At 48.9% G+C, this 19725-nt stretch overlaps 1 protein-coding gene and 1 non-coding gene across 7 annotated transcripts; both read left to right on the top strand.

Moving 5' to 3' along the window:
• The first annotated feature begins 2347 nt into the window (after positions 1–2347).
• Positions 2348–19035, top strand: RCC1 (regulator of chromosome condensation 1). 6 transcript variants are annotated; one of them, XM_074377034.1, is made up of 11 exons: positions 2348–2476; positions 10313–10394; positions 10927–11034; positions 11896–12083; positions 12253–12432; positions 13226–13322; positions 13421–13543; positions 13997–14152; positions 14397–14516; positions 14860–15012; positions 15868–19035. In XM_074377034.1, the coding sequence occupies exons 2-11, from the start codon at positions 10322–10324 to the stop codon at positions 16041–16043; spliced, it is 1374 nt and encodes a 457-aa protein (XP_074233135.1). In that variant the 5' UTR covers positions 2348–2476; positions 10313–10321; the 3' UTR covers positions 16044–19035. The 6 variants fall into 6 exon arrangements, with proteins under 6 accessions (XP_074233135.1, XP_074233138.1, XP_045367327.1 ...); XM_074377033.1 differs by lacking the exon at positions 2348–2476 and adding an exon at positions 2843–3169; XM_074377035.1 differs by lacking the exon at positions 2348–2476 and adding an exon at positions 2844–3169 and having other exon boundaries at positions 10927–10992.
• On the top strand, positions 9001–9134 carry LOC123614850 (small nucleolar RNA SNORA43). Its single transcript, XR_006722320.1, has one exon. It is a non-coding gene; the product is annotated as a small nucleolar RNA SNORA43 (small nucleolar RNA).
• Positions 19036–19725: the final 690 nt, after the last annotated feature.

Here is a 19725-nt window from a genome sequence, read left to right as displayed (position 1 = left end):
ATTTTTTTCTCTGTGTGTTCCATTTTGGTTTTTTTGCTATGCCATCAAATTCACTAACCATTGCATTTGCAATATCTAATCTATTATTAATCCCATCCAGTTTATTTGTCATCTTAGATATTGTCAAGATGTTCACTTAGGATCTTTTTATGTCTTCCATGTCTCTGCTTAACTTTTGGACATACAGAATACTGTTATAATAACTTTTAATGTCATTCACTTCTGAGTCTATCATCTATGTCATTTCTGAGTCAGGGTCAATTGATTGTTCTCCTTACTATGGTTTGTGTTCAATGAATAAAATACAACAATAAAAGGTTGTGAAAAAATTAAAATTAATATTTGGGTTCAGAGAGGAAAAGATAAGTGCAGCCAAGGAAGGCTTCATGGAGATGGTGACTGAAGTGAGCCTTAAAATATATCAAGAATTCAGCTAGGCAGGAAGGAAGGCCCCTGTTAGGAAAGGTGAGAAAGTACGAATGAGCATTGGCACGTCCAGAGTGCAGTGTAGAGGCCAAGGGGAAAATGGGAATCAACACCTTGGGGCATTTGCCACCTGGTGCTCCAAGCATAGCACTAAAGCAATATCTGAGTCTTTAAAGATTCCTCAGCAGGGCAAGGTCTCATGATTTAGGGAGACTAACCTGGGGATCTAGGTGAAATGAAATGGAGGGGAAAGGATGAGAGGCAGGAACACAAGAGGGTGGTGCTTAGACTAGAGGGGCAGAAACAGACAAGCAGAGAAGCACGAGTCAGAAAAGAAATTAAGGTTTGAACCTGTACTTGTCAAAGAACCTTAACCTTGGCTTGAAGGATGAAGGGGGAATGTGTCTAGATCCATGGGAAATGAGTTTTATTTTGGGTGTTGAGTCTTCTGCATAGACTGTAGGACTGAAACTTAGGGTGGAGGTCAGAACCAGACCAGATGGATTGCCCTCTCAGTTAAAAGGTGATGGCTAAAAGTTAAAAAGCCCTGAACAAGAGTTCTACTCTCCTACCACTTGTATGATGACCCCAGAGAACTTGCTTAAACTCTTTGTACCTCATTTTTCTCATTTTCCAACTGTTGAAGTTTTTATGAGGAACAAATGAACTAATGGACATGGATGAACATGTTTCTGTAGTTAAAGTAAAAGGTTTTACAAAATAGATGGTAATAATTATTTTTATAATTATATTAAGCCAGGTGACTGAGTAAGATCTTGGAGGAAGACAGCAGAGAGAGATCAGAGATCCCAGGGTTAAAACTTGGAGACATTTCACAGTATATCATCCAAAAGAAGAGTCTGTGATGGAGACAGAAGTAAACTTGAAGAGGTAAGAGACTCTGAAGATGGGGACTGCCTTTTTTGAGGGGAGGGGCTCTGCAGAGAAGAAATTCAGTTGGTAAACACTCATGAAAAGTGTCCATCTAGAGTTCAGGTATGATAGTATGACTTTCAGAGTCAGAATCAACATGAAATGAAGAAAATGTCCTTCTGCAGCGCTCACTCCCCTGACCTAGGAAGTACCCAGACACAATCAAATGGCCTGAAAGTTCACCGCAGGAAACCCTTGAAATCCTAAAGAAATGTTTGTATTCATCCTGAAGAAGGAGTGTGTTAACAAGACAGCATAGTCGGCTTGGTGCCTGTTCTCCATCTCTAGCTCCCAACCTCAATTTACACCCTCATCTTCTTTTTTATCTGGTCTCCCTCCCCGACTCTTGGTTTCCCCTTCCCTCAAGTCCATTCTCCATTTTGTTCTAAAGCAAACATCTGCTCATGTCACTCACGTGCTCAAATCCCTTTCATAGTTCCCCACTGCCTCAGGGTAGAGGCTGTGTCCTTAGAGACCCTGAACCCATGGCCTGTCTCTCCCTCTCCAGTTCTCCCCCACGTTACTCCTGTGGCACTCTCTGCCCCAGTCAGACCCTGCGAGTTTCTCATAACCACCATAGGCGCTCATCGCTCGCTGTCATTGCAAGTGATGCTTCTTCTAGGAGGCCCTGCCCTCTTAGCCTTAACCTGGAAAGCCCTTCTTAAGCCCTGGCTGAGCCAGATAACCCTGTGTGTACCCTTGTCACAACCCTGGTAGTTGTTGATAGCCTGATTTCTCACCTTTCTCTGACGGAGAACCTCATGAGAGCAGGGAGGATCAGGATATCATTTGCCCGTACAGTCCCTTCCACACCAGATTTTCCCAAACAAACCGCGATTCCTAGTAGTCTTTCTGGTTGTCATTTCATTTGCACCGATTTGGGGTCTCCAAAATGCACACCTACTGAACCCGGGCCAGGGTGGAGAGAGCCTGGTCAAGAGCGTCCTAGCAGAGCGCGCCATTTGCACTTCCCGGGGTGCCCGCCAGGGGTCGCCGGGCTCTTTGTTTTCTTTTCTGGCCCGGGGTCGGGGCCGGAGGCCTGCAGAGCGCATGCTCTGGGGCAGTTCGCGGCCGGGCCGGCGAGCGGAGGAGTTCCTTGTGGCGGACCTGCAGCGAGGTAGGTCGCGCCCGTCACGCGCCGAGGGTCCGGGCGAGGGGCGGCGCGCGGGGCGGGCACAGCTGGGGCACCGGCGGTCGTGGTGGGCCGGAGACGTTGCCTGCGCGCGCCCGTGTCGCGCGGCGCCGGCCCCACGTGAAGCCGGGCGCCCGGGAGGCGCGGGTGCGGGCGCGCGGGTTCCCGACCCCGCGGGGCGGCCGGGAGCCGCCCGGGCCCCGCCTCGCCCGAGCGAGGGCCGCGCGGCCCCTCTGCCGCCGCGCCTCTCACGCCCGGCCCGCGCCGCCCGCTCGGGCGGGAGATTCAAACGGCCCGAGCGCGGCCGGCCGAGGTGCGCGCGGCCGCGGTGACCTCGGCGCCCGCGGTACGCAGATCCGCGCGCCTCCCCGGCCGGGGCAGCCACCCTGGCGGGGGCCGCGTTTCCGAAGCGAAAAAGTGACTTTGTCCAGCATCGGTTTGGAGAACGTGGATTGCAGAGTGGGGCCGGAATCCTGCCCGACGGGGGTCTGCTTTAGGAGCACGAGGGTAGGCTGCTCAAGGTCTGCGCAGGAAGAGAAATCTCAGCGACAACGGACACCACAACGACAACTGTTCGACCCGTTGAAGAGTGTGCTGTGAACTCCGCATCAACTCACGTGTCGACAGATTATTTATTGGCTGTCCACTCCGTACCGCGCTAGCAGGGCGGGGAACATGGTGAGAGGGCCCCCTGTGGCCCTGATGGAGCCCCGGGTCTCCCTGGGGAGACCCATGTGGGGCCACAATTAACGGTCCAGGGTTATCCCCGGAGTATGCCCGTGAAGCTGGGGCGCTGCTGCTGGCAGATACTAACTGAGGTGCTCCAACGAAATGTGACTTGGGTGCCCCAGCAGAAGTGGAGAGTGTATGGAGTGTGAAGGGTAACGCTGGGGGGGTCACCCAAGCCTGCTCAGGCGAGTCAGGGGTGGCTTTCCAGCCGAGGTGACTCTTGGCCAGAGTTGAAGGAGCAGTAGAGTTATTCAGACAGATGGGGTGGAGGGGTTAGGGTGATCCAGGCAGGGGACACAGCACATGCAAAGGTGTGGAGGTGTAGGTAAGTGTTGTGATCCGGGACACCACGAGTGTTTGAGTCTGACTGGAGCGCAGGGTACAAGGAGGGGAGGACCAGGACGATCCAACAGGGGCTGGGTCTTGAAAGGTCTGGGGTGCAAGAGAGCAACACTGGGTGGGGGTGGAGGAGGCAGCAATGGTTTCACCCAAGAACAGCATCAGAATGGAGTCTGAAAAGATGAATTAAGAGTTCTTCTCTTATTGCAAAGACATCCCAAGAGCAGGAATCCTATTCAGGTTTGCAACTTCCTAGTTGGGTGCCCTGGGGCCACTCGCTCAACTCCTCTGAGCCTTGTTTTCCTTACTTGTACAGGTAAGTGACCTGTGGTGAGGATTCCTAATATCCTACTGTTTCCTTAAAGCTGGGGTTCTAGCATCTGGGGGAAGTTGCGGCCCTTTTCCCCTGGGAAGAATGAACACATTTAAGCCGAGGCACAGCGCTGTATGTAAGGGGGATCCCCTGGCTAGGAACTCCTGGGTGAAGTGTGCCAACTCTGTGCCTCGCAGAGGCAGGAGCGGCAGGAGCGCAGCAAATGTTTGCTGCCAGATGAGCCTCTCTCTCCCCTTCACTCCTGGGGACCTCTCACACAAAGGGATTCTTCAGCCTTTGCGTCTGGCAGGCAAGTGTCTGCCTCCTGACTTGGGTGGGCGGGTGGGGACAACTGCTGTGGTCAGAGAGGGCTCTGTCTCCCTTTGCAGAAATGAAACTGTGCTGAGGTCACGGGGTCACAGCAGAAACACTTGGCCCCTGGTAGCCTGTCCAGTCTGCTGTGCCTTTGTTCACCAAATGAGGAAACTGAGATCCAGGGAGAAGAGGGGAAGCTCTGGCTCTGGGGGGAGTGGTCAGGAGACCTGGGCTGTCATCCCACCTGTGTGGCCTGGGACACCTTCCCCTGAGCCTCCACTTTCTTATCTGTAAAGCCAGGATAATCACACCTCAGAGGGCAGGTGTGAGCATTCAGGAGAAGCTGGCACATCGTAGTTGCCTACTAGTGGAAGTTGACTCTATCTGACTTATTATTTGTGATTGTGTCTAACTCTTCTCCCAGACTGTAAATTCCTGGAAAATGAAAGGACAGAAGCTGTGTTTGTTGGGGAGAGTGGGGTAGGGACAAGAGACTACTATTTGTTCCCAGCCCAGACACTCACTGGTTAAGAAAACAAATGCAGAGCAGTTAGACAGGATGTCTCTCCAAAGGACTGATTTGTGCAGTAGAGGATATGCAGGGGTGTGATGGGTGCAGGACTCTACCTTTTAGAAGGTGCCCTCACATTCCCTGCCATGCCTCCAGGATTGCTCACAACACTAGGGCGCTGCAGTGCCTAAAGTCCTCCATCAGAGAGGTGTAGATTCTCAGGCTCAAAGGGAACTCACTGAAATCCATTGCTGTCTCCACCACAGCACAGAGTTGTACCCGTTGTCCTTCCGCACATCCTTCAGCAGATCCATCGCCCACCTGGCTCACGCTCCCAGGCCCCAGCTACCTCCATGTCTCTTCTCTAGTCCCACCATCCTGCCCTTCTCAGTGGGCTTCTACCCTCTGCTTGTTGCGTTTGGCCAAGCTCATGGGGGATCCTGGGGAGGCCTATCCAGGCTGTCTCCACCCCTGCCTGGATCATGGCCTGCCTTTAGCCAACCTATTCTTGTTTTTGTTTTTAATTATTCAGATAGACCTGGATTTTATTCCTGGCTCTTCTATCTGGCTGTATGAACTTAGGCAAGTAAATTTACTTCTCTGAGCCTCAGTTCCCTCAACCGTGAAATAGGAGTGACAGTGCCTTCTTCAGCTTGTTGTGAGGCATCAAAGATTGTTGGCATATAGAAGGTAGGAGTGGCCAGTGCTCCAAAGAGACTCATTTTAAGGAGTAGATTGGTATGGTGGATAGATATGTAAATAAAATAGTTACGATTCAAAAGTCTTTCCTGATTTCTCTAAGAGAATGGTTCCTTTGGGATTGAGAGGGACCAGAGGTGGTTTACCTATGGCAGTGACTTTGAGTAGAAGTTCTTCCAGTGGGATACGGGATGGGCTGGTATAGAAATGCACATGGTATAGAGAGAATAGTCAGCAGTCTGAGATTGTGTGAGGAGAGAAGGGAGGATGTGATAGGTAGGATATGAGGCCAAAAGCTGTGTCAGTACCAGACCCTGGAGGTCTTTAGCACCAGATCAAGAAGTGTGGGCCGAGGGAACCACTGAGGAGTCTGAGCAAGAAAGCAGCTTGTTCTAGGTTTAAAAAGATCATGAATGGCTTGTGGAATGGGATGGGAAAGGGGTGGGGAGGATGAAGACCAGAGAAAAGCTGCTGTCTTTTCTAGCAGAGAGAGTATGAGAGAGTTCTCAGGCAGGCTGAGAGACCGGGGGTGTGGGGAGGAAGTAGGCAAGGGCACCAGTTCTGGGGTCTGACCAGCTTGGTACAGATCTTGACTTCCTTTTCCAGTCTTGGGTAAGAAACTTCATTTTTCTGAGCCTCAGTTTCCCCATCTGTAAAGTGGAATTGGTGTGGTTAGCTTGCAGTGAGATGCCCCAGATTGTTAGCCAAAATACAGGTGGCTAAGGGGATGTTGTCTGGGTCAGTTGCAAACCCTACTAACACATTTTTTTTTGTTAATGACCCACGACTACAGGTCAACCCAACATCAGCATCAGTGTGCTGATAGAATTTTGTTTCCTGTTTTTTCACTTAACTTCTTGTTGTGAGTACTTTTCCACGTTATTACAGTCTCCCTCCCCAGCACAGCTAACTCCTACAGGTCATTCTGATGAGCTGGAAATGTGCCTTTGGTGGGACAGGGCCCTGGACACAATGAACTGGCTGCCAACCTGGCCAGGGGTACAAGCTGTCTACCGGAAACAGTGGGTACTTGTCATATCCCACACCCCTTAACCCATCAGCTCTGCATACTTAACATCCCTTATTGGTTGGCTCCCACACACTTCAGACTTAACAAAAACACCTGGCAAAATGGACCTCTAGGTCTCATCTCTCCTGTCTGTCCCACAGTGTTCTCCATCTCCCTAACTGGAAGTATGCCACCTACCTAGTCCAGTAAGCCAAAGCCAGGAAGGCCTGCCCAGGATCCCCTGGATTTTTGAGGATGAAAATGTCATTCCAGATTCCTCCCTCTCCCTCATTCCCTGTGCCTAACCAACGGGCAAATCAAGCCTGTCTCCTAAGTTAATCTGTTTTGTCTACTTTTCTCTCTTGCTTCAAACCAGATCAATCACCAGCTTCTCTCATTTGGGTGCCTGCAGTTGTCTCCTCTTCCAATCCATTCCATTTTCTTTACAGTATTCAGAAGACATTTTTCTCCTTAAACCTTTTCAGTTTCCCTGCAAGGCCTTGTATGACCAGCCCTTGCTTCCCTTGTGCCATTGACCTGGCACTGTGCAGCTGCGGCCCCCTGGCCTCCCGGGATCCTTAAGCAGATCACATGCTTTTGTCCAGGTCTTCCCCTGCTGGTATTTCAAGTCTTAGCTCAAATGTTACTTATCTGATCTATATCTCCTCCCCCATCCCAGTTACTCTTTTTTTGTTAATTGTGGTAAAATATACATAACACAAAATTTACCATTTTAACCATTTTTTATTATATGTAGTTCAAAGCATTAAGTACATTTACATTGTTGTGCCCCAAATTATTTCTTACTACATCACCTTGCCTATTTTTCATGCAGCGCCATCTGTAATACCAGTGTGTGTGTCTCTTTCCCACTAGAACATAAGCTCCATGAGAACAGGGAGAGGATTGATTCGTTTTCCTTTTTCTGTTCTCCACCTGGCCCAAAGTCAAGGGGTGGTTAGAGGCACTCAGTAAATATTTGGAATGAATGAATAAATGCTGCCATGTATTAAGCACTTACTGTGTGCTTGGCACTGGAAAGTCCTCTACAAACAATTCATTCAGTCTTGACAGCAGCCCTGGAAGTAGTCATTGTGTCCCTTTTTACAGGTGAGGATACAGCTCAGAGAGGTTAAAGCTGCCAGAGAGGCCACCCGTGGTCACAGAAGCAGGGGTGGGCAAGCCAAGCTCTGGCAGATGAACCCAGTTCCCTCGACTCCCAGAGCGTGCATTTCTAGTGTGGGAAGAGGGGTCTCAGAGAGGCTGATTGGTTCCACCCTGGGAGAATAAAAGTTGGGTGAGACACAGAACTACCACGTCATCAGAGTGAGAACTGGGCCCGTCACAGCCTGTAGAAGAAGCTCCACCTGCAGAGGCTCGACCTGCACAGGCTTGGCACTCTAGGCCTTTGGCTGCTTCCTTGTCTTTAGTACTTTGTTCTCCCCCAGGAGAGTCAGCAGAACTGTGCTCAGAAATGCAGAGGCCACTGACCTTGTGTTTGTGTACCATGGGAGCTGGAGAGGCTGGGTCTCTAGGACCTCCTGGAAGGAAGAAGGGAGGGGGGTGCTCTTTCGGGCCACACTGAAGCCTGAGAAGGGCTCTTGGGGTTCTCTTTCTGTTTGTAGCCTTGGGTAGAAGCCTCCACCCCTTTTCTGTAAAACGGAGGAGAGGTGGGTTAGCTTAGATGAGAGCTGTGCCTGAGCATTTCCCGGGACAGGTTCCTGCTGTTATACACCAGTATTGATTTATTGAGCACTTACTATGTAATCACTTTTACAGTGTTAGCTCATTTAATCCTCCACATTACAACAGGGTGTAGGTGCTATTATTATCCCTTTTTTGCTGAGGAGGAAACTGAATCATGAAGAAATTAAATGATTTTGGTCAAACAGCTAGAAAGTAGCTGAGCACATGTTCTGGCCCTTCATAACCACGACTCTACCATTTGTATCTGGATAGCTGTGAATTGCCCTGACCCTAGCCATCCATTCCAGAGGGTTCACAGTTTAGAATTTGGGAGCCCCAAGTTTAAACAACTTAACTGTCTTTCATAACCTTAAAGACCAGGGCTCAATAAAGGTTTATTTCCAGAGCTGCATATGTGGAGGAAAAAAGGCTTTGGACACAATTTGGGCTGGACTGGAATTGTGAGAGCCAGGAGGAATGTCTGTTCTCAGCAGCCTTGGGGAGGCAGCAGCAGTTAAAGGAGAAAAGGGGCTCAGGGCTGAGGCCCCTGGATCATCCCCTTCTTGTCACCTGTAGGTGATTTCCTTTTCCCATGTTGTAACACCTCTTGTTTGTATGTTAGTGTGTGTGTATATACGTTGTTTGTCTCTTGTTGGACTGTTTAGAGGAAAGCCAGGCTCCTCCCAGGAGTGGTGGCATTTTGGATCAAAGGGTACAAATGGTTTGGTTTAGTTTGGTTTTATTTAATGAAAGTAGCTTTTTTTTTGCATGTGGTTTGATTATAACAGTGATGCATCACTAGAGTTACTAGTGGTTATGTTAGGGTTGGGAAGAGTTATGAGGGATATTTCACTTAACGTTCTTCAGTGTTTTAATTTTCTATATTAAAAAAAAAATGTTGCCCCATGGATGGCGGACCTACCAGCACCACGGATGCAGCTGCCCTGCTGCACCCGTGACGTCGGGGCACAGAGGAAGCAGCTATTTCTACACTCAGTGCTCAGAACAGTGGGCATTAAGAATGGTTTGTAGCCGGACAGTACGATTTTCTTCTTCCATAGAGTAAGGCTCGTTGTGAGGTTTAAATGAGATGTATGAGCACGTGGCAAGCTTCGGGCACAGTGGGATTGACTCAGAGAGGGTCTCCTTTGGTCATTCAGTAGGTCTGTCTGGGGGAGACTTTGTAGAAGAAAGCGTTGGGCAGGTGTGACCTGCTTGCCTGCCTGAGAGCTGCTGAGCCAGTATCAGTGGCCTGTGTCCTGTCCAGACCCGTTACTCCCTGTGCGGGGTCTGGAGCCACCTGGTCTATGAGCACTTGTGCTGTGAGGACCCTTGACAAGGAGCAGGAGACGGTTTGGTCATTCTGGAAGGAGCGCCAAAGGGTTGCTCCTGGCATTGGCTCTGTGGGTGAGGCAGAGGTCAGACCCCTGTGTGGAACCCGTCGATGGGCCAATGATCATCCAGACCAGGGCCCTGGGGGGCAGAGGGGACTGTGGCCCCCTGTCAGGTGGAGGGCTCAGTTTACTGTTGAGGGTCGAACAAAAGCTGTAGGTAATGCTCTCAACCAGTGTGTCCCTCCCAGGGCATGTGGCAGTGGGCAGGAGGGAGGGGTCCCCATGCTGGCAGGCCTGAGGTTGACAAACCTGCTGTAGAAAAACATGGTTTGGGGGGATTCACTGATGAGATTCCATGTCTCAGGAAAAAAAAAAAAATGTAACGTTCCTTGTATCTTAGATAGTATAATAAGATACAAAGAAAAAAGTAAAAGTTGTCCATAATCCCGAAATTTCCCGGAGGTTACTTTTATTAACATTGAATATGTTTTCCTCCACACATTTTTATATGTATGCTTCCCCCCCACAAATAGGATGGTGGGCTGTTTTTCAGTCTGCTTATATTATTTGGCGATGATTCAATATGTAAATCTCTGAAAACATCACTTTTAATGGCTTTCTACTGTTTTATCATCAATATACTACATATTACCTAGCCAGCCTCCCAAGTGCATGGGTTGCTCCATTTTTTTTTTTTAATATTAAGAAGAATATAGCAGAGAATATTTGTGGAAGTTAGTCTTTAGCTATATTTATTATTTGGTTCTCAGATAAATTCTGAGAAGTGGAATTGCTGGGAATTTCTTCTCACCTCTTTTAAAGTTTTTGATAAATATTGCCTAATTAGAGCAGGAAAATGATTGCCATTTTTGCCTGTTTTTTTCAGGACAGGAAGATGCCACCCAAGCGTATAGCTAAGAGAAGGTCACCCCCAGAAGATGCCCTCCCGAAAAGCAAGAAGGTGAAGGGTAAGTTGGCTTTAGCCTCTATCTCAGTATGGGTGGCCTCCTGGTGCCCCCAGAATCTGGGACTGGGCTCCTTCCTGAGGGGTCTGGAAGTCCAGGAACTCCACCCAGCTGGAGGGTCGCCTGTAGCTCATTGAATCCCACCTTCTGGGAATTATAACAGTGCAGAGACTTGCCTAAAAGCACTCAGGTACTGGCCAAAAAACTAGACCCTAGGGCTTTGCCCCAGGCAATAATATGGTTAAGACCACTGACCTCCAGACTGGGTTCAAGTCCTGGCTCTGCCACTTTCTAGCTGTGTAGCTTTGGTCAAATCACTAACCTCACTGAGCTTAGACTAGCCCGTTCATAAAATGGGCAACCTCACTGGGCTGTTGTGAGGAAAGTGAGACAGTGTCCTGGTAGCACTCCAGGGAGCTGGCTGTGGTTTCCTCTCTGTTGGGACCCTGGAGGGAGTCAGGGAGGAGAGAGAGCCACGCCTAATCTGGGAGGGGGGAATGTGGACCCACTCTCAGACAGTGTCTGTCTTTTGCAGACTCTCGTAACCAGGCAGCGAGGGCCGTTGCCTCCCGCCGCATTCCAGGCGCCCGCTCCTGCCAAGGTGCCTGCGGGCAGAGCCCTCCTGACCAGAAAGCCCGACCAGGTGGCTGCCTGCCCAGCGAGCCCTCTGTGCAGTCGGGGCAGCTGTGGCCACACCCCCAGAGGGAGGGCCTGGATGCCATTGGCTGTTGGGGCCACGGGCGCCGTCATTGGCCAGCAGATGGCCCTGTGCCGCGCACCCGTTGGCATGTACCTCTCCTCAAATGTCTGTGCGGTGTCTTAGGCCTGCCAGTTCCTCTTCAGCTGCTTGTCTGCTCCCAGATAGGAGCACAGTGAGGGTCACTGTTCGTGACCAGAGGTTAAGTCACAACCTGAGGATGGAGGCTAGGGACTGTGCCCTGAACACATAGGCTTCACTGCAAACTCTTCTGCTAGTTATTAGCTCTGACCCTGGAGTGGTTACTTAACCTCTCTTGAGGCTCTATTCCCTTTCCTATAAAATGGGATCCTAAATATGGAAGGTCTGTAACAATGTGCAAAGCAATTCAACATTAGTAGAGTAAGCAGTCAGTAAAGGGGTAGATGTTATTATGCCCTCACTGTTGTCACCGTGTTTCTGACCAAGACCTTACAGCCAATCAAGGAAAGTATCTTATGTCCTCACTGTTCTTTTTCTCTCCCCACTAAGATTTATTTCACAATATCCAGTATCTCACTGTTTCCATTTCCTTCCACTCACATTAATAATATGCTTTGTTTTTCATCTTCACAAAAACCCTATGAGATAGGTACTTTTGTTATCCTCATTTCTCAGATGAGGAAACTTAGGCTTGGAAAGGTCAGGCTAATGGTCTGTGGCAGAGCAGGGGCTTGAATCCAGGTCTGTGTGATCCCAGAGCCCATGCAGAGACCTCTCCTCTCCTGTCATCCTACACACTCAGGGGCTGTCTTCTTCACCCCTCAGTCTCACATAGGTCCCACAGCACAGAACCGGGCTTGGTGCTGACACTGGGCCAGGGCGATGTGGGCCAGCTGGGGCTAGGCGAGAATGTGATGGAGAGGAAGAAGCCAGCCCTGGTGCCCATTCCAGAGGACATCGTGCAGGCTGAAGCTGGGGGCATGCACACCGTGTGTCTAAGCAAAAGTGGCCAGGTAAGTTGTGGGTGGCACAGGATGGGACAGGGCCTGGGGATGGGGGCTTGGGGAAGAGCTTTGAGCCACATTCTGTGGAGATGGAGCTGGCTAGATGAGCAGGGAGTGGCTTAAACAAGAGTGGACTGAGAGGCCAGACCTTGCACTAACAGGGCCATCCTGGACACAGGTCTACTCCTTCGGCTGCAATGATGAGGGTGCCCTGGGAAGGGACACATCAGCAGAGGGCTCAGAGATGGTCCCCGGGAAAGTGGAACTGCAAGAGAAGGTGGTACAGGTGTCAGCAGGAGACAGTCACACAGCGGCCCTCACCGAGGACGGCCGAGTCTTCCTGTGGGGCTCCTTCCGGGTAAGACTGGGTCTGGAGAACTGCATGGGGGCTGGCAAGCAGAATTAACTGGTGGGACCCCAAAGATAACTCAGCTCCACAGCCCTGTTGTACTTACTGGTGGGGAAATCAAGGCCCTGGGCAGAGCTCGGGCCCAGACCCAGGTCTTTGGCTGCTTCTTCTAGGCCTGTCCACAACACTGGCTGTTTGCTTGACGCTGATGTTATGAAGTATGTGTCTTGGGAAAGGGGTGGGTCAGCGATGCCTTTGGGCTGAGGCTGAGCCAGGAAGCCTGCTGTCCTCACCCATCTCCCTACTTTTAACTTCCCCCTTCCCCTTCCCACCCCTCTTCCACACTTCTTAGGGGTTTGGGGGCATATCACAGAATTTCCAAGACAGGAGAGTGGTTTTAAAAGGAGATTCAGCATTAAAATTGCTTTGATACTTCAGTATTCAATTTATTTTGGCATGTCAAAAATAAAGGAATCTGATGTTTCCTCGTTGGGGCTATTTTTACTTTTTTTTAATGGAGTATTTCAAACACATAAAAATAATTAGAATAATATATTGAACTCCATTTACTCACTTCAACAATTATCAGCTTGTGGCTAAAGTTGTTTCCTTTTCACTCCCATCTCATCCCCAACTCCTTTGTTATTTTAATGCAAATCACAGAGTACTATGTGGCCTGGCTCCTGCCCACCTCTCCATCCCTACCTGGCACCAGTGCCCTTCACCAGACAGCTTTGTGGCTGCCTGCAAAGCTGGATCTGGCTGGTACTAGGCTGAAAACTGTTCCATCCCTCCCTTGCAGGACAACAACGGTGTGATCGGGCTCTTGGAGCCCATGAAAAAGAGCATGGTGCCTGTGCAGGTGCAGCTGAGCACGCCGGTGGTGAAGGTGGCCTCAGGTGAGTCTGGGCAGTAGTTGGAGAACCTTGTTCTGGGGCTGGCCCAGCTTTGGGCCTTATATACAAGCCCTGCATCCCCTGCCTTCTCTCACCCTCAGGAAATGACCACTTGGTGATGCTGACAGCTGATGGCGACCTCTATACTTTGGGCTGTGGAGAGCAGGGCCAGCTGGGCCGTGTGCCTGAATTGTTTGCCAATCGTGGTGGCCGGCAGGGCCTTGGTAGGTGGCTTAGGTCCCTCTGGTGGGGCAAGTTGGCAGGCCACCCCTGGTGAAGCTCAAGGGCAGAAGGGATTTTCTGTGTTCAGGCTTGCATCAGGTTGAGAACTCTGACTCTAGAGCCAGACTAGCCCAGGTTTGAATCCTGACTCTACCACCCACTGGCTAGGGGACCCTAGACATAGTTTCCTCATCTCATTGGGTTGTTGTGAAGTTAGATGAGTTAACACAGAAGAATGTTGGGCACATGGTAAGTTCCATGTAAATGTTAAGCTCTTATGGTTGTGGGAGTCTGAATGGACTCTCTTGGCCTCAGTTTCCTCTTCTGTATAAGAGGGAGAAGAGTCTCTGCTCAGCCTCCCTGTGAGGGCTTTTGCAGTGGAGGAGAAAGAGCTGGGGCCTAGAGGAGAGGCCATGTGTGTCTGCCGTTGACCTAAGCCTTCTCTCTGCCTGTAGAACGACTCCTGGTCCCCAAGTGTGTGATGCTGAAATCCAGGGGAAGCCGGGGCCATGTCAGATTCCAGGATGCCTTCTGTGGCGCCTACTTCACTTTTGCCATCTCCTCTGAGGGCCATGTATATGGCTTTGGCCTCTCCAACTACCATCAGCTTGGTGAGTCGCAAGCCCAGCACCCAACGTAGCCCAGAGTGACCTGAGTTCCAGTCCTGCCTCCACCACTCATTGTTGTGCCCCCTTGGTGGGGTCACCTAATTTCCAGAGCCCCAGTTTTGTCATCTGTGAAATAAGAATGTGAATACCCTGGTGCAGGGCGGGTGGCCACACTGTGGGAAGGGATGAAGGACAGCTCCTTGGACACCTTCCCCCCTGACAGCTCTATCCGGGCCTTTCTCCCCAGGAACCCCAGGCACAGAATCTTGCTTTGTACCTCAGAACCTGACATCCTTCAAGAACTCCACCAAGTCCTGGGTGGGCTTCTCTGGTGGCCAGCACCATACTGTCTGCATGGATTCAGAAGGTGGGACCTCCAGGCCCATTTCTGGGTCGGGGGTGGAGTGTTCCCTGGGCACAGACCTGGCCACACTCCTGAGTGATGGTTCTTGGAACCTGGGCCTGCTCCAAGGGTTGGACTAGCTGTGGGTCTGTGAGGGTCACCCCCATCCCTCAGCATTCTGATGCTCTTCCAAATATGAGCAATAGGGGCCTATGGGTTGTTTTCCCAGGCCTCTCCCAAAACTGAAAAAGACACTGCAGACCTTCTCACCACCCTGGGAACGGGGGACCAGTTCCCATGGATGTGGACACTCACCTGGCCTACCTGGAGCACGTCCTCTGCTACTCCTCTCTCCCTCTTCCCACAGGAAGAGCGTACAGCCTGGGCCGGGCTGAGTATGGGCGACTGGGCCTTGGGGAGGGCGCTGAGGAGAAGAGCATACCCACCCTCATCTCCAGGCTGCCCCCTGTCTCCTCAGTGGCTTGTGGGGCCTCTGTGGGATATGCTGTGACTAAGGATGGTGAGTGGGGCTGCCCACAGTCGGTCTGGTTGGGGTCTGAGGGTTGTGATTCAGGCTCTGATATGATGGAGCTGAGATACTGAGAGCAGTGTTTGTGATGACATTGCTTTCATCCTGATTGTCAGGAGCTCTGGCTTTGATGACGTTAAATGAGTAAACAGATTGTTTTAATAGAGATGATTTGTTCTGTAGAGGAGGAAAACAGCAAAGGGGGATATATCACTGAGGACCAGACAGACAGTAGGACTTGAACCCAGGTCTCCTGACTCCTAACTCAGGCTTCTCTTTACATTTTCTACCACGGTGACCCTTTTATTTACAACCTAGTAGGTGCCAACTTCCCAGGGAGTTGTACTTAGAATTTTATTAGGAGAAAGAAGGCTTAGTAGTTGGGGTCCTGGCAGGCACAGCAGAGATGTGGACAATTGATTGCTAAAGCCTGAGTGGAACAGCCATGGGACCTTGAGAAGTCAGACTGGCCGAGGTGCTTGAACAGGGATTATCTGGGAAGAATTCCTGAGGAAGTGGGGCTTGTCCTGCACCTCGAAGTTTCAGTCCTTTATGATAAGCAAAGGAGGGCATCTCGGGTCCAGGAATATCCAGAGTATCAAAGGCAGTGGTCCTGGGAATGGAGGGTGCTAAGGGGGTTTGGAGAATAGCCAGTCGTTGTTGGGCCTTGAATGCCATGCCTAGGAGCAGGGAGAAGTCTTTGGCAATGCGTAAGGACTGTGGTCTCTGGTTGACAAAGGTTTTTTTTATCCGTCACCCCCTTGTCTTCTCCCAGCATCACTGAATGCTGGGAAGGGTAGGGCTAGGGACCCTGGAGACAGCTGCCCCCATTTCTCTCCTTTGTAGGACGTGTTTTTGCCTGGGGCATGGGCACCAACTACCAGCTGGGCACAGGACAGGAAGAGGATGCATGGAGCCCTGTGGAGATGACAGGCAAGCAGCTGGAGAACCGCGTGGTCTTATCTGTGTCCAGCGGAGGCCAGCACACAGTCTTACTAGTCAAGGACAAGGAGCAGAGCTGATGAAGCCTCTGAGGGCCTGGTTGCCGGCCCCCCACCTCCCTCCCAGAACAGGGAAGCTGCGATGACTGCATATTCCAGCAGACCTCCCCCAGCCCCAAGTACTCTGTCATCTCCTGCTTTTTTCCCTAGAGCAGAACAGAATCCTTTTCCTCCTCTTTTTTTTCCCCTCCTTTCTGGGATCATCCTGGGACCTACAGGATGAGGGTGGGGGATATGGCAGAGGGGAGGGAGTTTTGTCAGAAGGAATATTGCTCACCCCACAGCTATGTGGTTAGACCTTTCCCCATCATCCCTACCTCCCTTGGTCCTGGCTGACCCTGGTTTTGCCTACCAAAAACCAAAACTTCCTCCGCTGGGTGTTTGGTGCCCATACCCTGAGGAGTTGGGGCTCCTTCAAGCCCTCTCTAGTAGTCGTGTGCCACTCTTCCTGTCCTTCACAGCCCACAGGCAGACAAATGGTACAGTCGTCAGATCCAGTTGTCATGGACCTATGCCTGGGGGAAACTGGAGAAGGGGCAGGACTACCCAGCCATGGGCAACCCCAAGCCAAATGTTTGGCCTTGAACAGGTGCCCATGAGGCAAAAAAAAAAAAAAAAGATTCTCCACTTGATCAAGAAAAAAGCCAATCAGCCTTTCTCCCAGAAGCACAAAGCATTCTTCCCTTCAAACATTGACTGCAGTATCTCACCCATCCAACCTGAGTCACCTGCAGCCAAGGGCCTGAAATCTGGAAAGAAAGCTACGCCTGCAGGAGAGGACCTTGGGAGAGAGGGAAGGAGTGCTTTATAAATAAACCTATAGCAATACTGAGAGTGAAGTGAGGGAGGGAGGGAGGGGAAGAGGGTTAGAGGGGCAGAGGCTGGTCGCCAGAAAGGGAAGCAGCAGCTTGTACAGTGGCTGAAAAAATAGAAGAGTTTTGAATTTTTTTTTAATGTAAAGTATTTTGGAGGGAAGAGTGAAATCTTTTAACACTTTGAATAAATTTAGAGTTTTATAAAACAGGCCACTTGTTTTCTACACACTCCCTGCTTTTTTAAGGGAGTACCTGCTGTATTGGAAAGGGCAGAATAAATCTATGCCTGTGGACCTGGTGAAGACTAGGAATTAAGTGATGTTGAGAGGTCCTGGTGTGTGCCAGTCAGCTGTGTTTTTATATGGAACAGTGGCTTTTCTAGACAAATCAAAAAAGAAAAGAATTGATTGACTTTTGTTTAGGTATTTATGAATCACTTTATGAATCACTGGATTTAAAAAAAAAAATTATACTACATAATGAGAGACACGGGGTAGATCTTTTAATATCCTAATCCCAAACCAAGATTTTTGAGTACGGTACATCTCTAAAAACACTTTTACAAAGTTTGATGATGTATCATTTCAGCAGCTGGTGTAACTGATTAAACATGATTAACTGCACGGTAACTCTTAAGACAACTTAAGCATAATGATGTAGATTTTCACAGGCAAGATTTTCATTTGAGCAAGCAAATCATAAAGAGCTGACGTGTCCAGTGTGATGGTCACTAGCCACATGTGGCTATTTACAGTTAATTTAAATTTGTAAAAAATATAAAATGAATTTCCTTGGCTGCACTAGCCACATTTCAGGTCCTCAGTAGTCAAATGTGACTAGTGCCTATAGTATTGGGCTATGCAATTATAGAAATATATAGAACATTTCTATAATTGCAGAAAGTTGTAGTGGACAGTGCTGATTTCTATAGAAGGTCTGTATATGTACGACAGGCAAGTTTTATTAGTGCCAGGAAGATTTTTGGATGTCAGTGGCTCTTGAAAAAATGAATATGATGTAAAATAATTTAAAATGTATTCTGTGATTGTTTTTTTCTTGAAGTTTTAGTTTTGATGCAGGTACTATACTGACTAGAAGTTGACTTCTTAGAAGGGGGAAAAAATCACACTTCTGATTTTGATGTTTTCTTTGTAAAAGAGCACTTGTCTGTCTGTTCTTCCCTGACGCCTACTCCCCCAGAAAATCCATTTGGTTTAGATATACTGAAATTTTCCCTTTGACAATATAGCAGGTTGAAAGTACCCTATCCTTAGTAACAGCCCTTGTGGGTTGGGACTTAAAACCAGGCTTTGTGCTGAGCACTTTACATACTGTAATAGCCCATTAAATCCTCACATCAGCCCTGTGAAATAGGAATTGCTGTCCCTCAGGAAATAGTCCCTGAGAGTTCAAGTGACTAACTTGAGGCCCAGAAACTACCAAGTGCACAGACTAGGCTGGAATTTAAATCAGCCTCCACCCAAGACCAGAACTTCAATTCCTTTTCCTTGTATTGCACGTAAGAGTTATAAAGCTCTCTGTAGGTGCTTTACATGTATTAGAACAGTGTCAGGCACATAGTAAATGCTCTATACGTCTCTGCTATTATGACTATTGCACATTTTTTACTCCCCTGTGTTTAATAACTGCCTTGTTTTTCACATGCTTAGTTTTTTGGTATAAGTATCATTAATTCATTGCCAATGTCTCAGGAGCTTTTTTGTGTTCAAACACAGGTACTCTCAATTTTATGATTTCCCCTATCCTCCAACCTGGATTGGTTACTGCAGGCAAATGTAATCAACCCTGTATGGCTCAGCTATAAATAATATTTACAAAGTCATAATAATGTAAATGTTCAATATTGTTTTGACAGAAATTATAATCAGAAGATGGAAAAGTGTGTGTATGAGGGGCAGTCCCTCATATCTGTAGCTGCAAATGAGAAATGTTACTTAGAAATATGCAAATTTTAGGGGGAAGATTTGGAAGTTTGCTTCAAGGGACTAGGAGTTGGGAGTAGGGATAGATAGGGGTAAGGGACAGCTGTTTATTGATTGTGACATAAATTCAATTTTTTTTTCAGTTTCTACCCTGTTCCCAATACTGTTTTGGGAATTTGATTAGAAACAAAGTGAACAAGGAATCCTTTCTGATGAGGCTTACATTCTAAATTAAAAATAAATAATTTGAAAGTCTTCCACAAGTAAAATCAATTAAAAAAAATAGTAAACAAAGAGCAAAGCACACGGGCTGGCAAATAGTACTAAGTAAATTGTTCTCAGTTATAACATGAATGCCTTCAACTGCCATGTTGGACAACTTACTGGATGCCAGGCTTTGGGCCAAGTGCTTTCCCAACTTCACATTTTCTCCTCACAACAAACATGGTATGAGGTAAGCACTGCTATTACCCACATTTAAACTCAGAGAGTTTAAATAACTTGCCAAAATAATTAAAGGGGACTGGGATTTGGGCTCCCTTTTGTTCAAGTCTATAGCCAAAGCACCTAACCATACACCACTACTGCAGTGGATGGGATAAAGCTGGAAATTTGGCACTTCATGGTTGGATCTCAAGACCATGGTCGGATCTTAGACCATGAGTGGTTGACTTTGGGGCCCAAGACCCCAAGCTTGGGATGTGTAAACTGAAAAGGAAGGGCATTAGTGGCCCATTAGTGCAAAGGGAGCCCAGGAAACAGATCCTCAAGCATTTGGGAGGGGCTTCACTGTCGGAGATGACAATCACCTAGGGAAGCTTCACATTCTGAGAAATGGGCATCAAACAGGGACACCCGGACTAGGAAGTCAAACCGTCTGTGTTATCTAATCATCAAATCGTGTTTACTGAGGGCCTTCGATGGCAGGTCACTGTTCTGGGACTG

This window comes from Camelus bactrianus, chromosome 13, assembly GCF_048773025.1.
Source record: "Camelus bactrianus isolate YW-2024 breed Bactrian camel chromosome 13, ASM4877302v1, whole genome shotgun sequence".
Lineage (NCBI taxonomy): Eukaryota > Metazoa > Chordata > Mammalia > Artiodactyla > Camelidae > Camelus > Camelus bactrianus.
The sequence above is the reverse complement of the archived record's forward strand: the minus strand, read 5'-3'. Positions and strand labels throughout refer to the sequence as shown.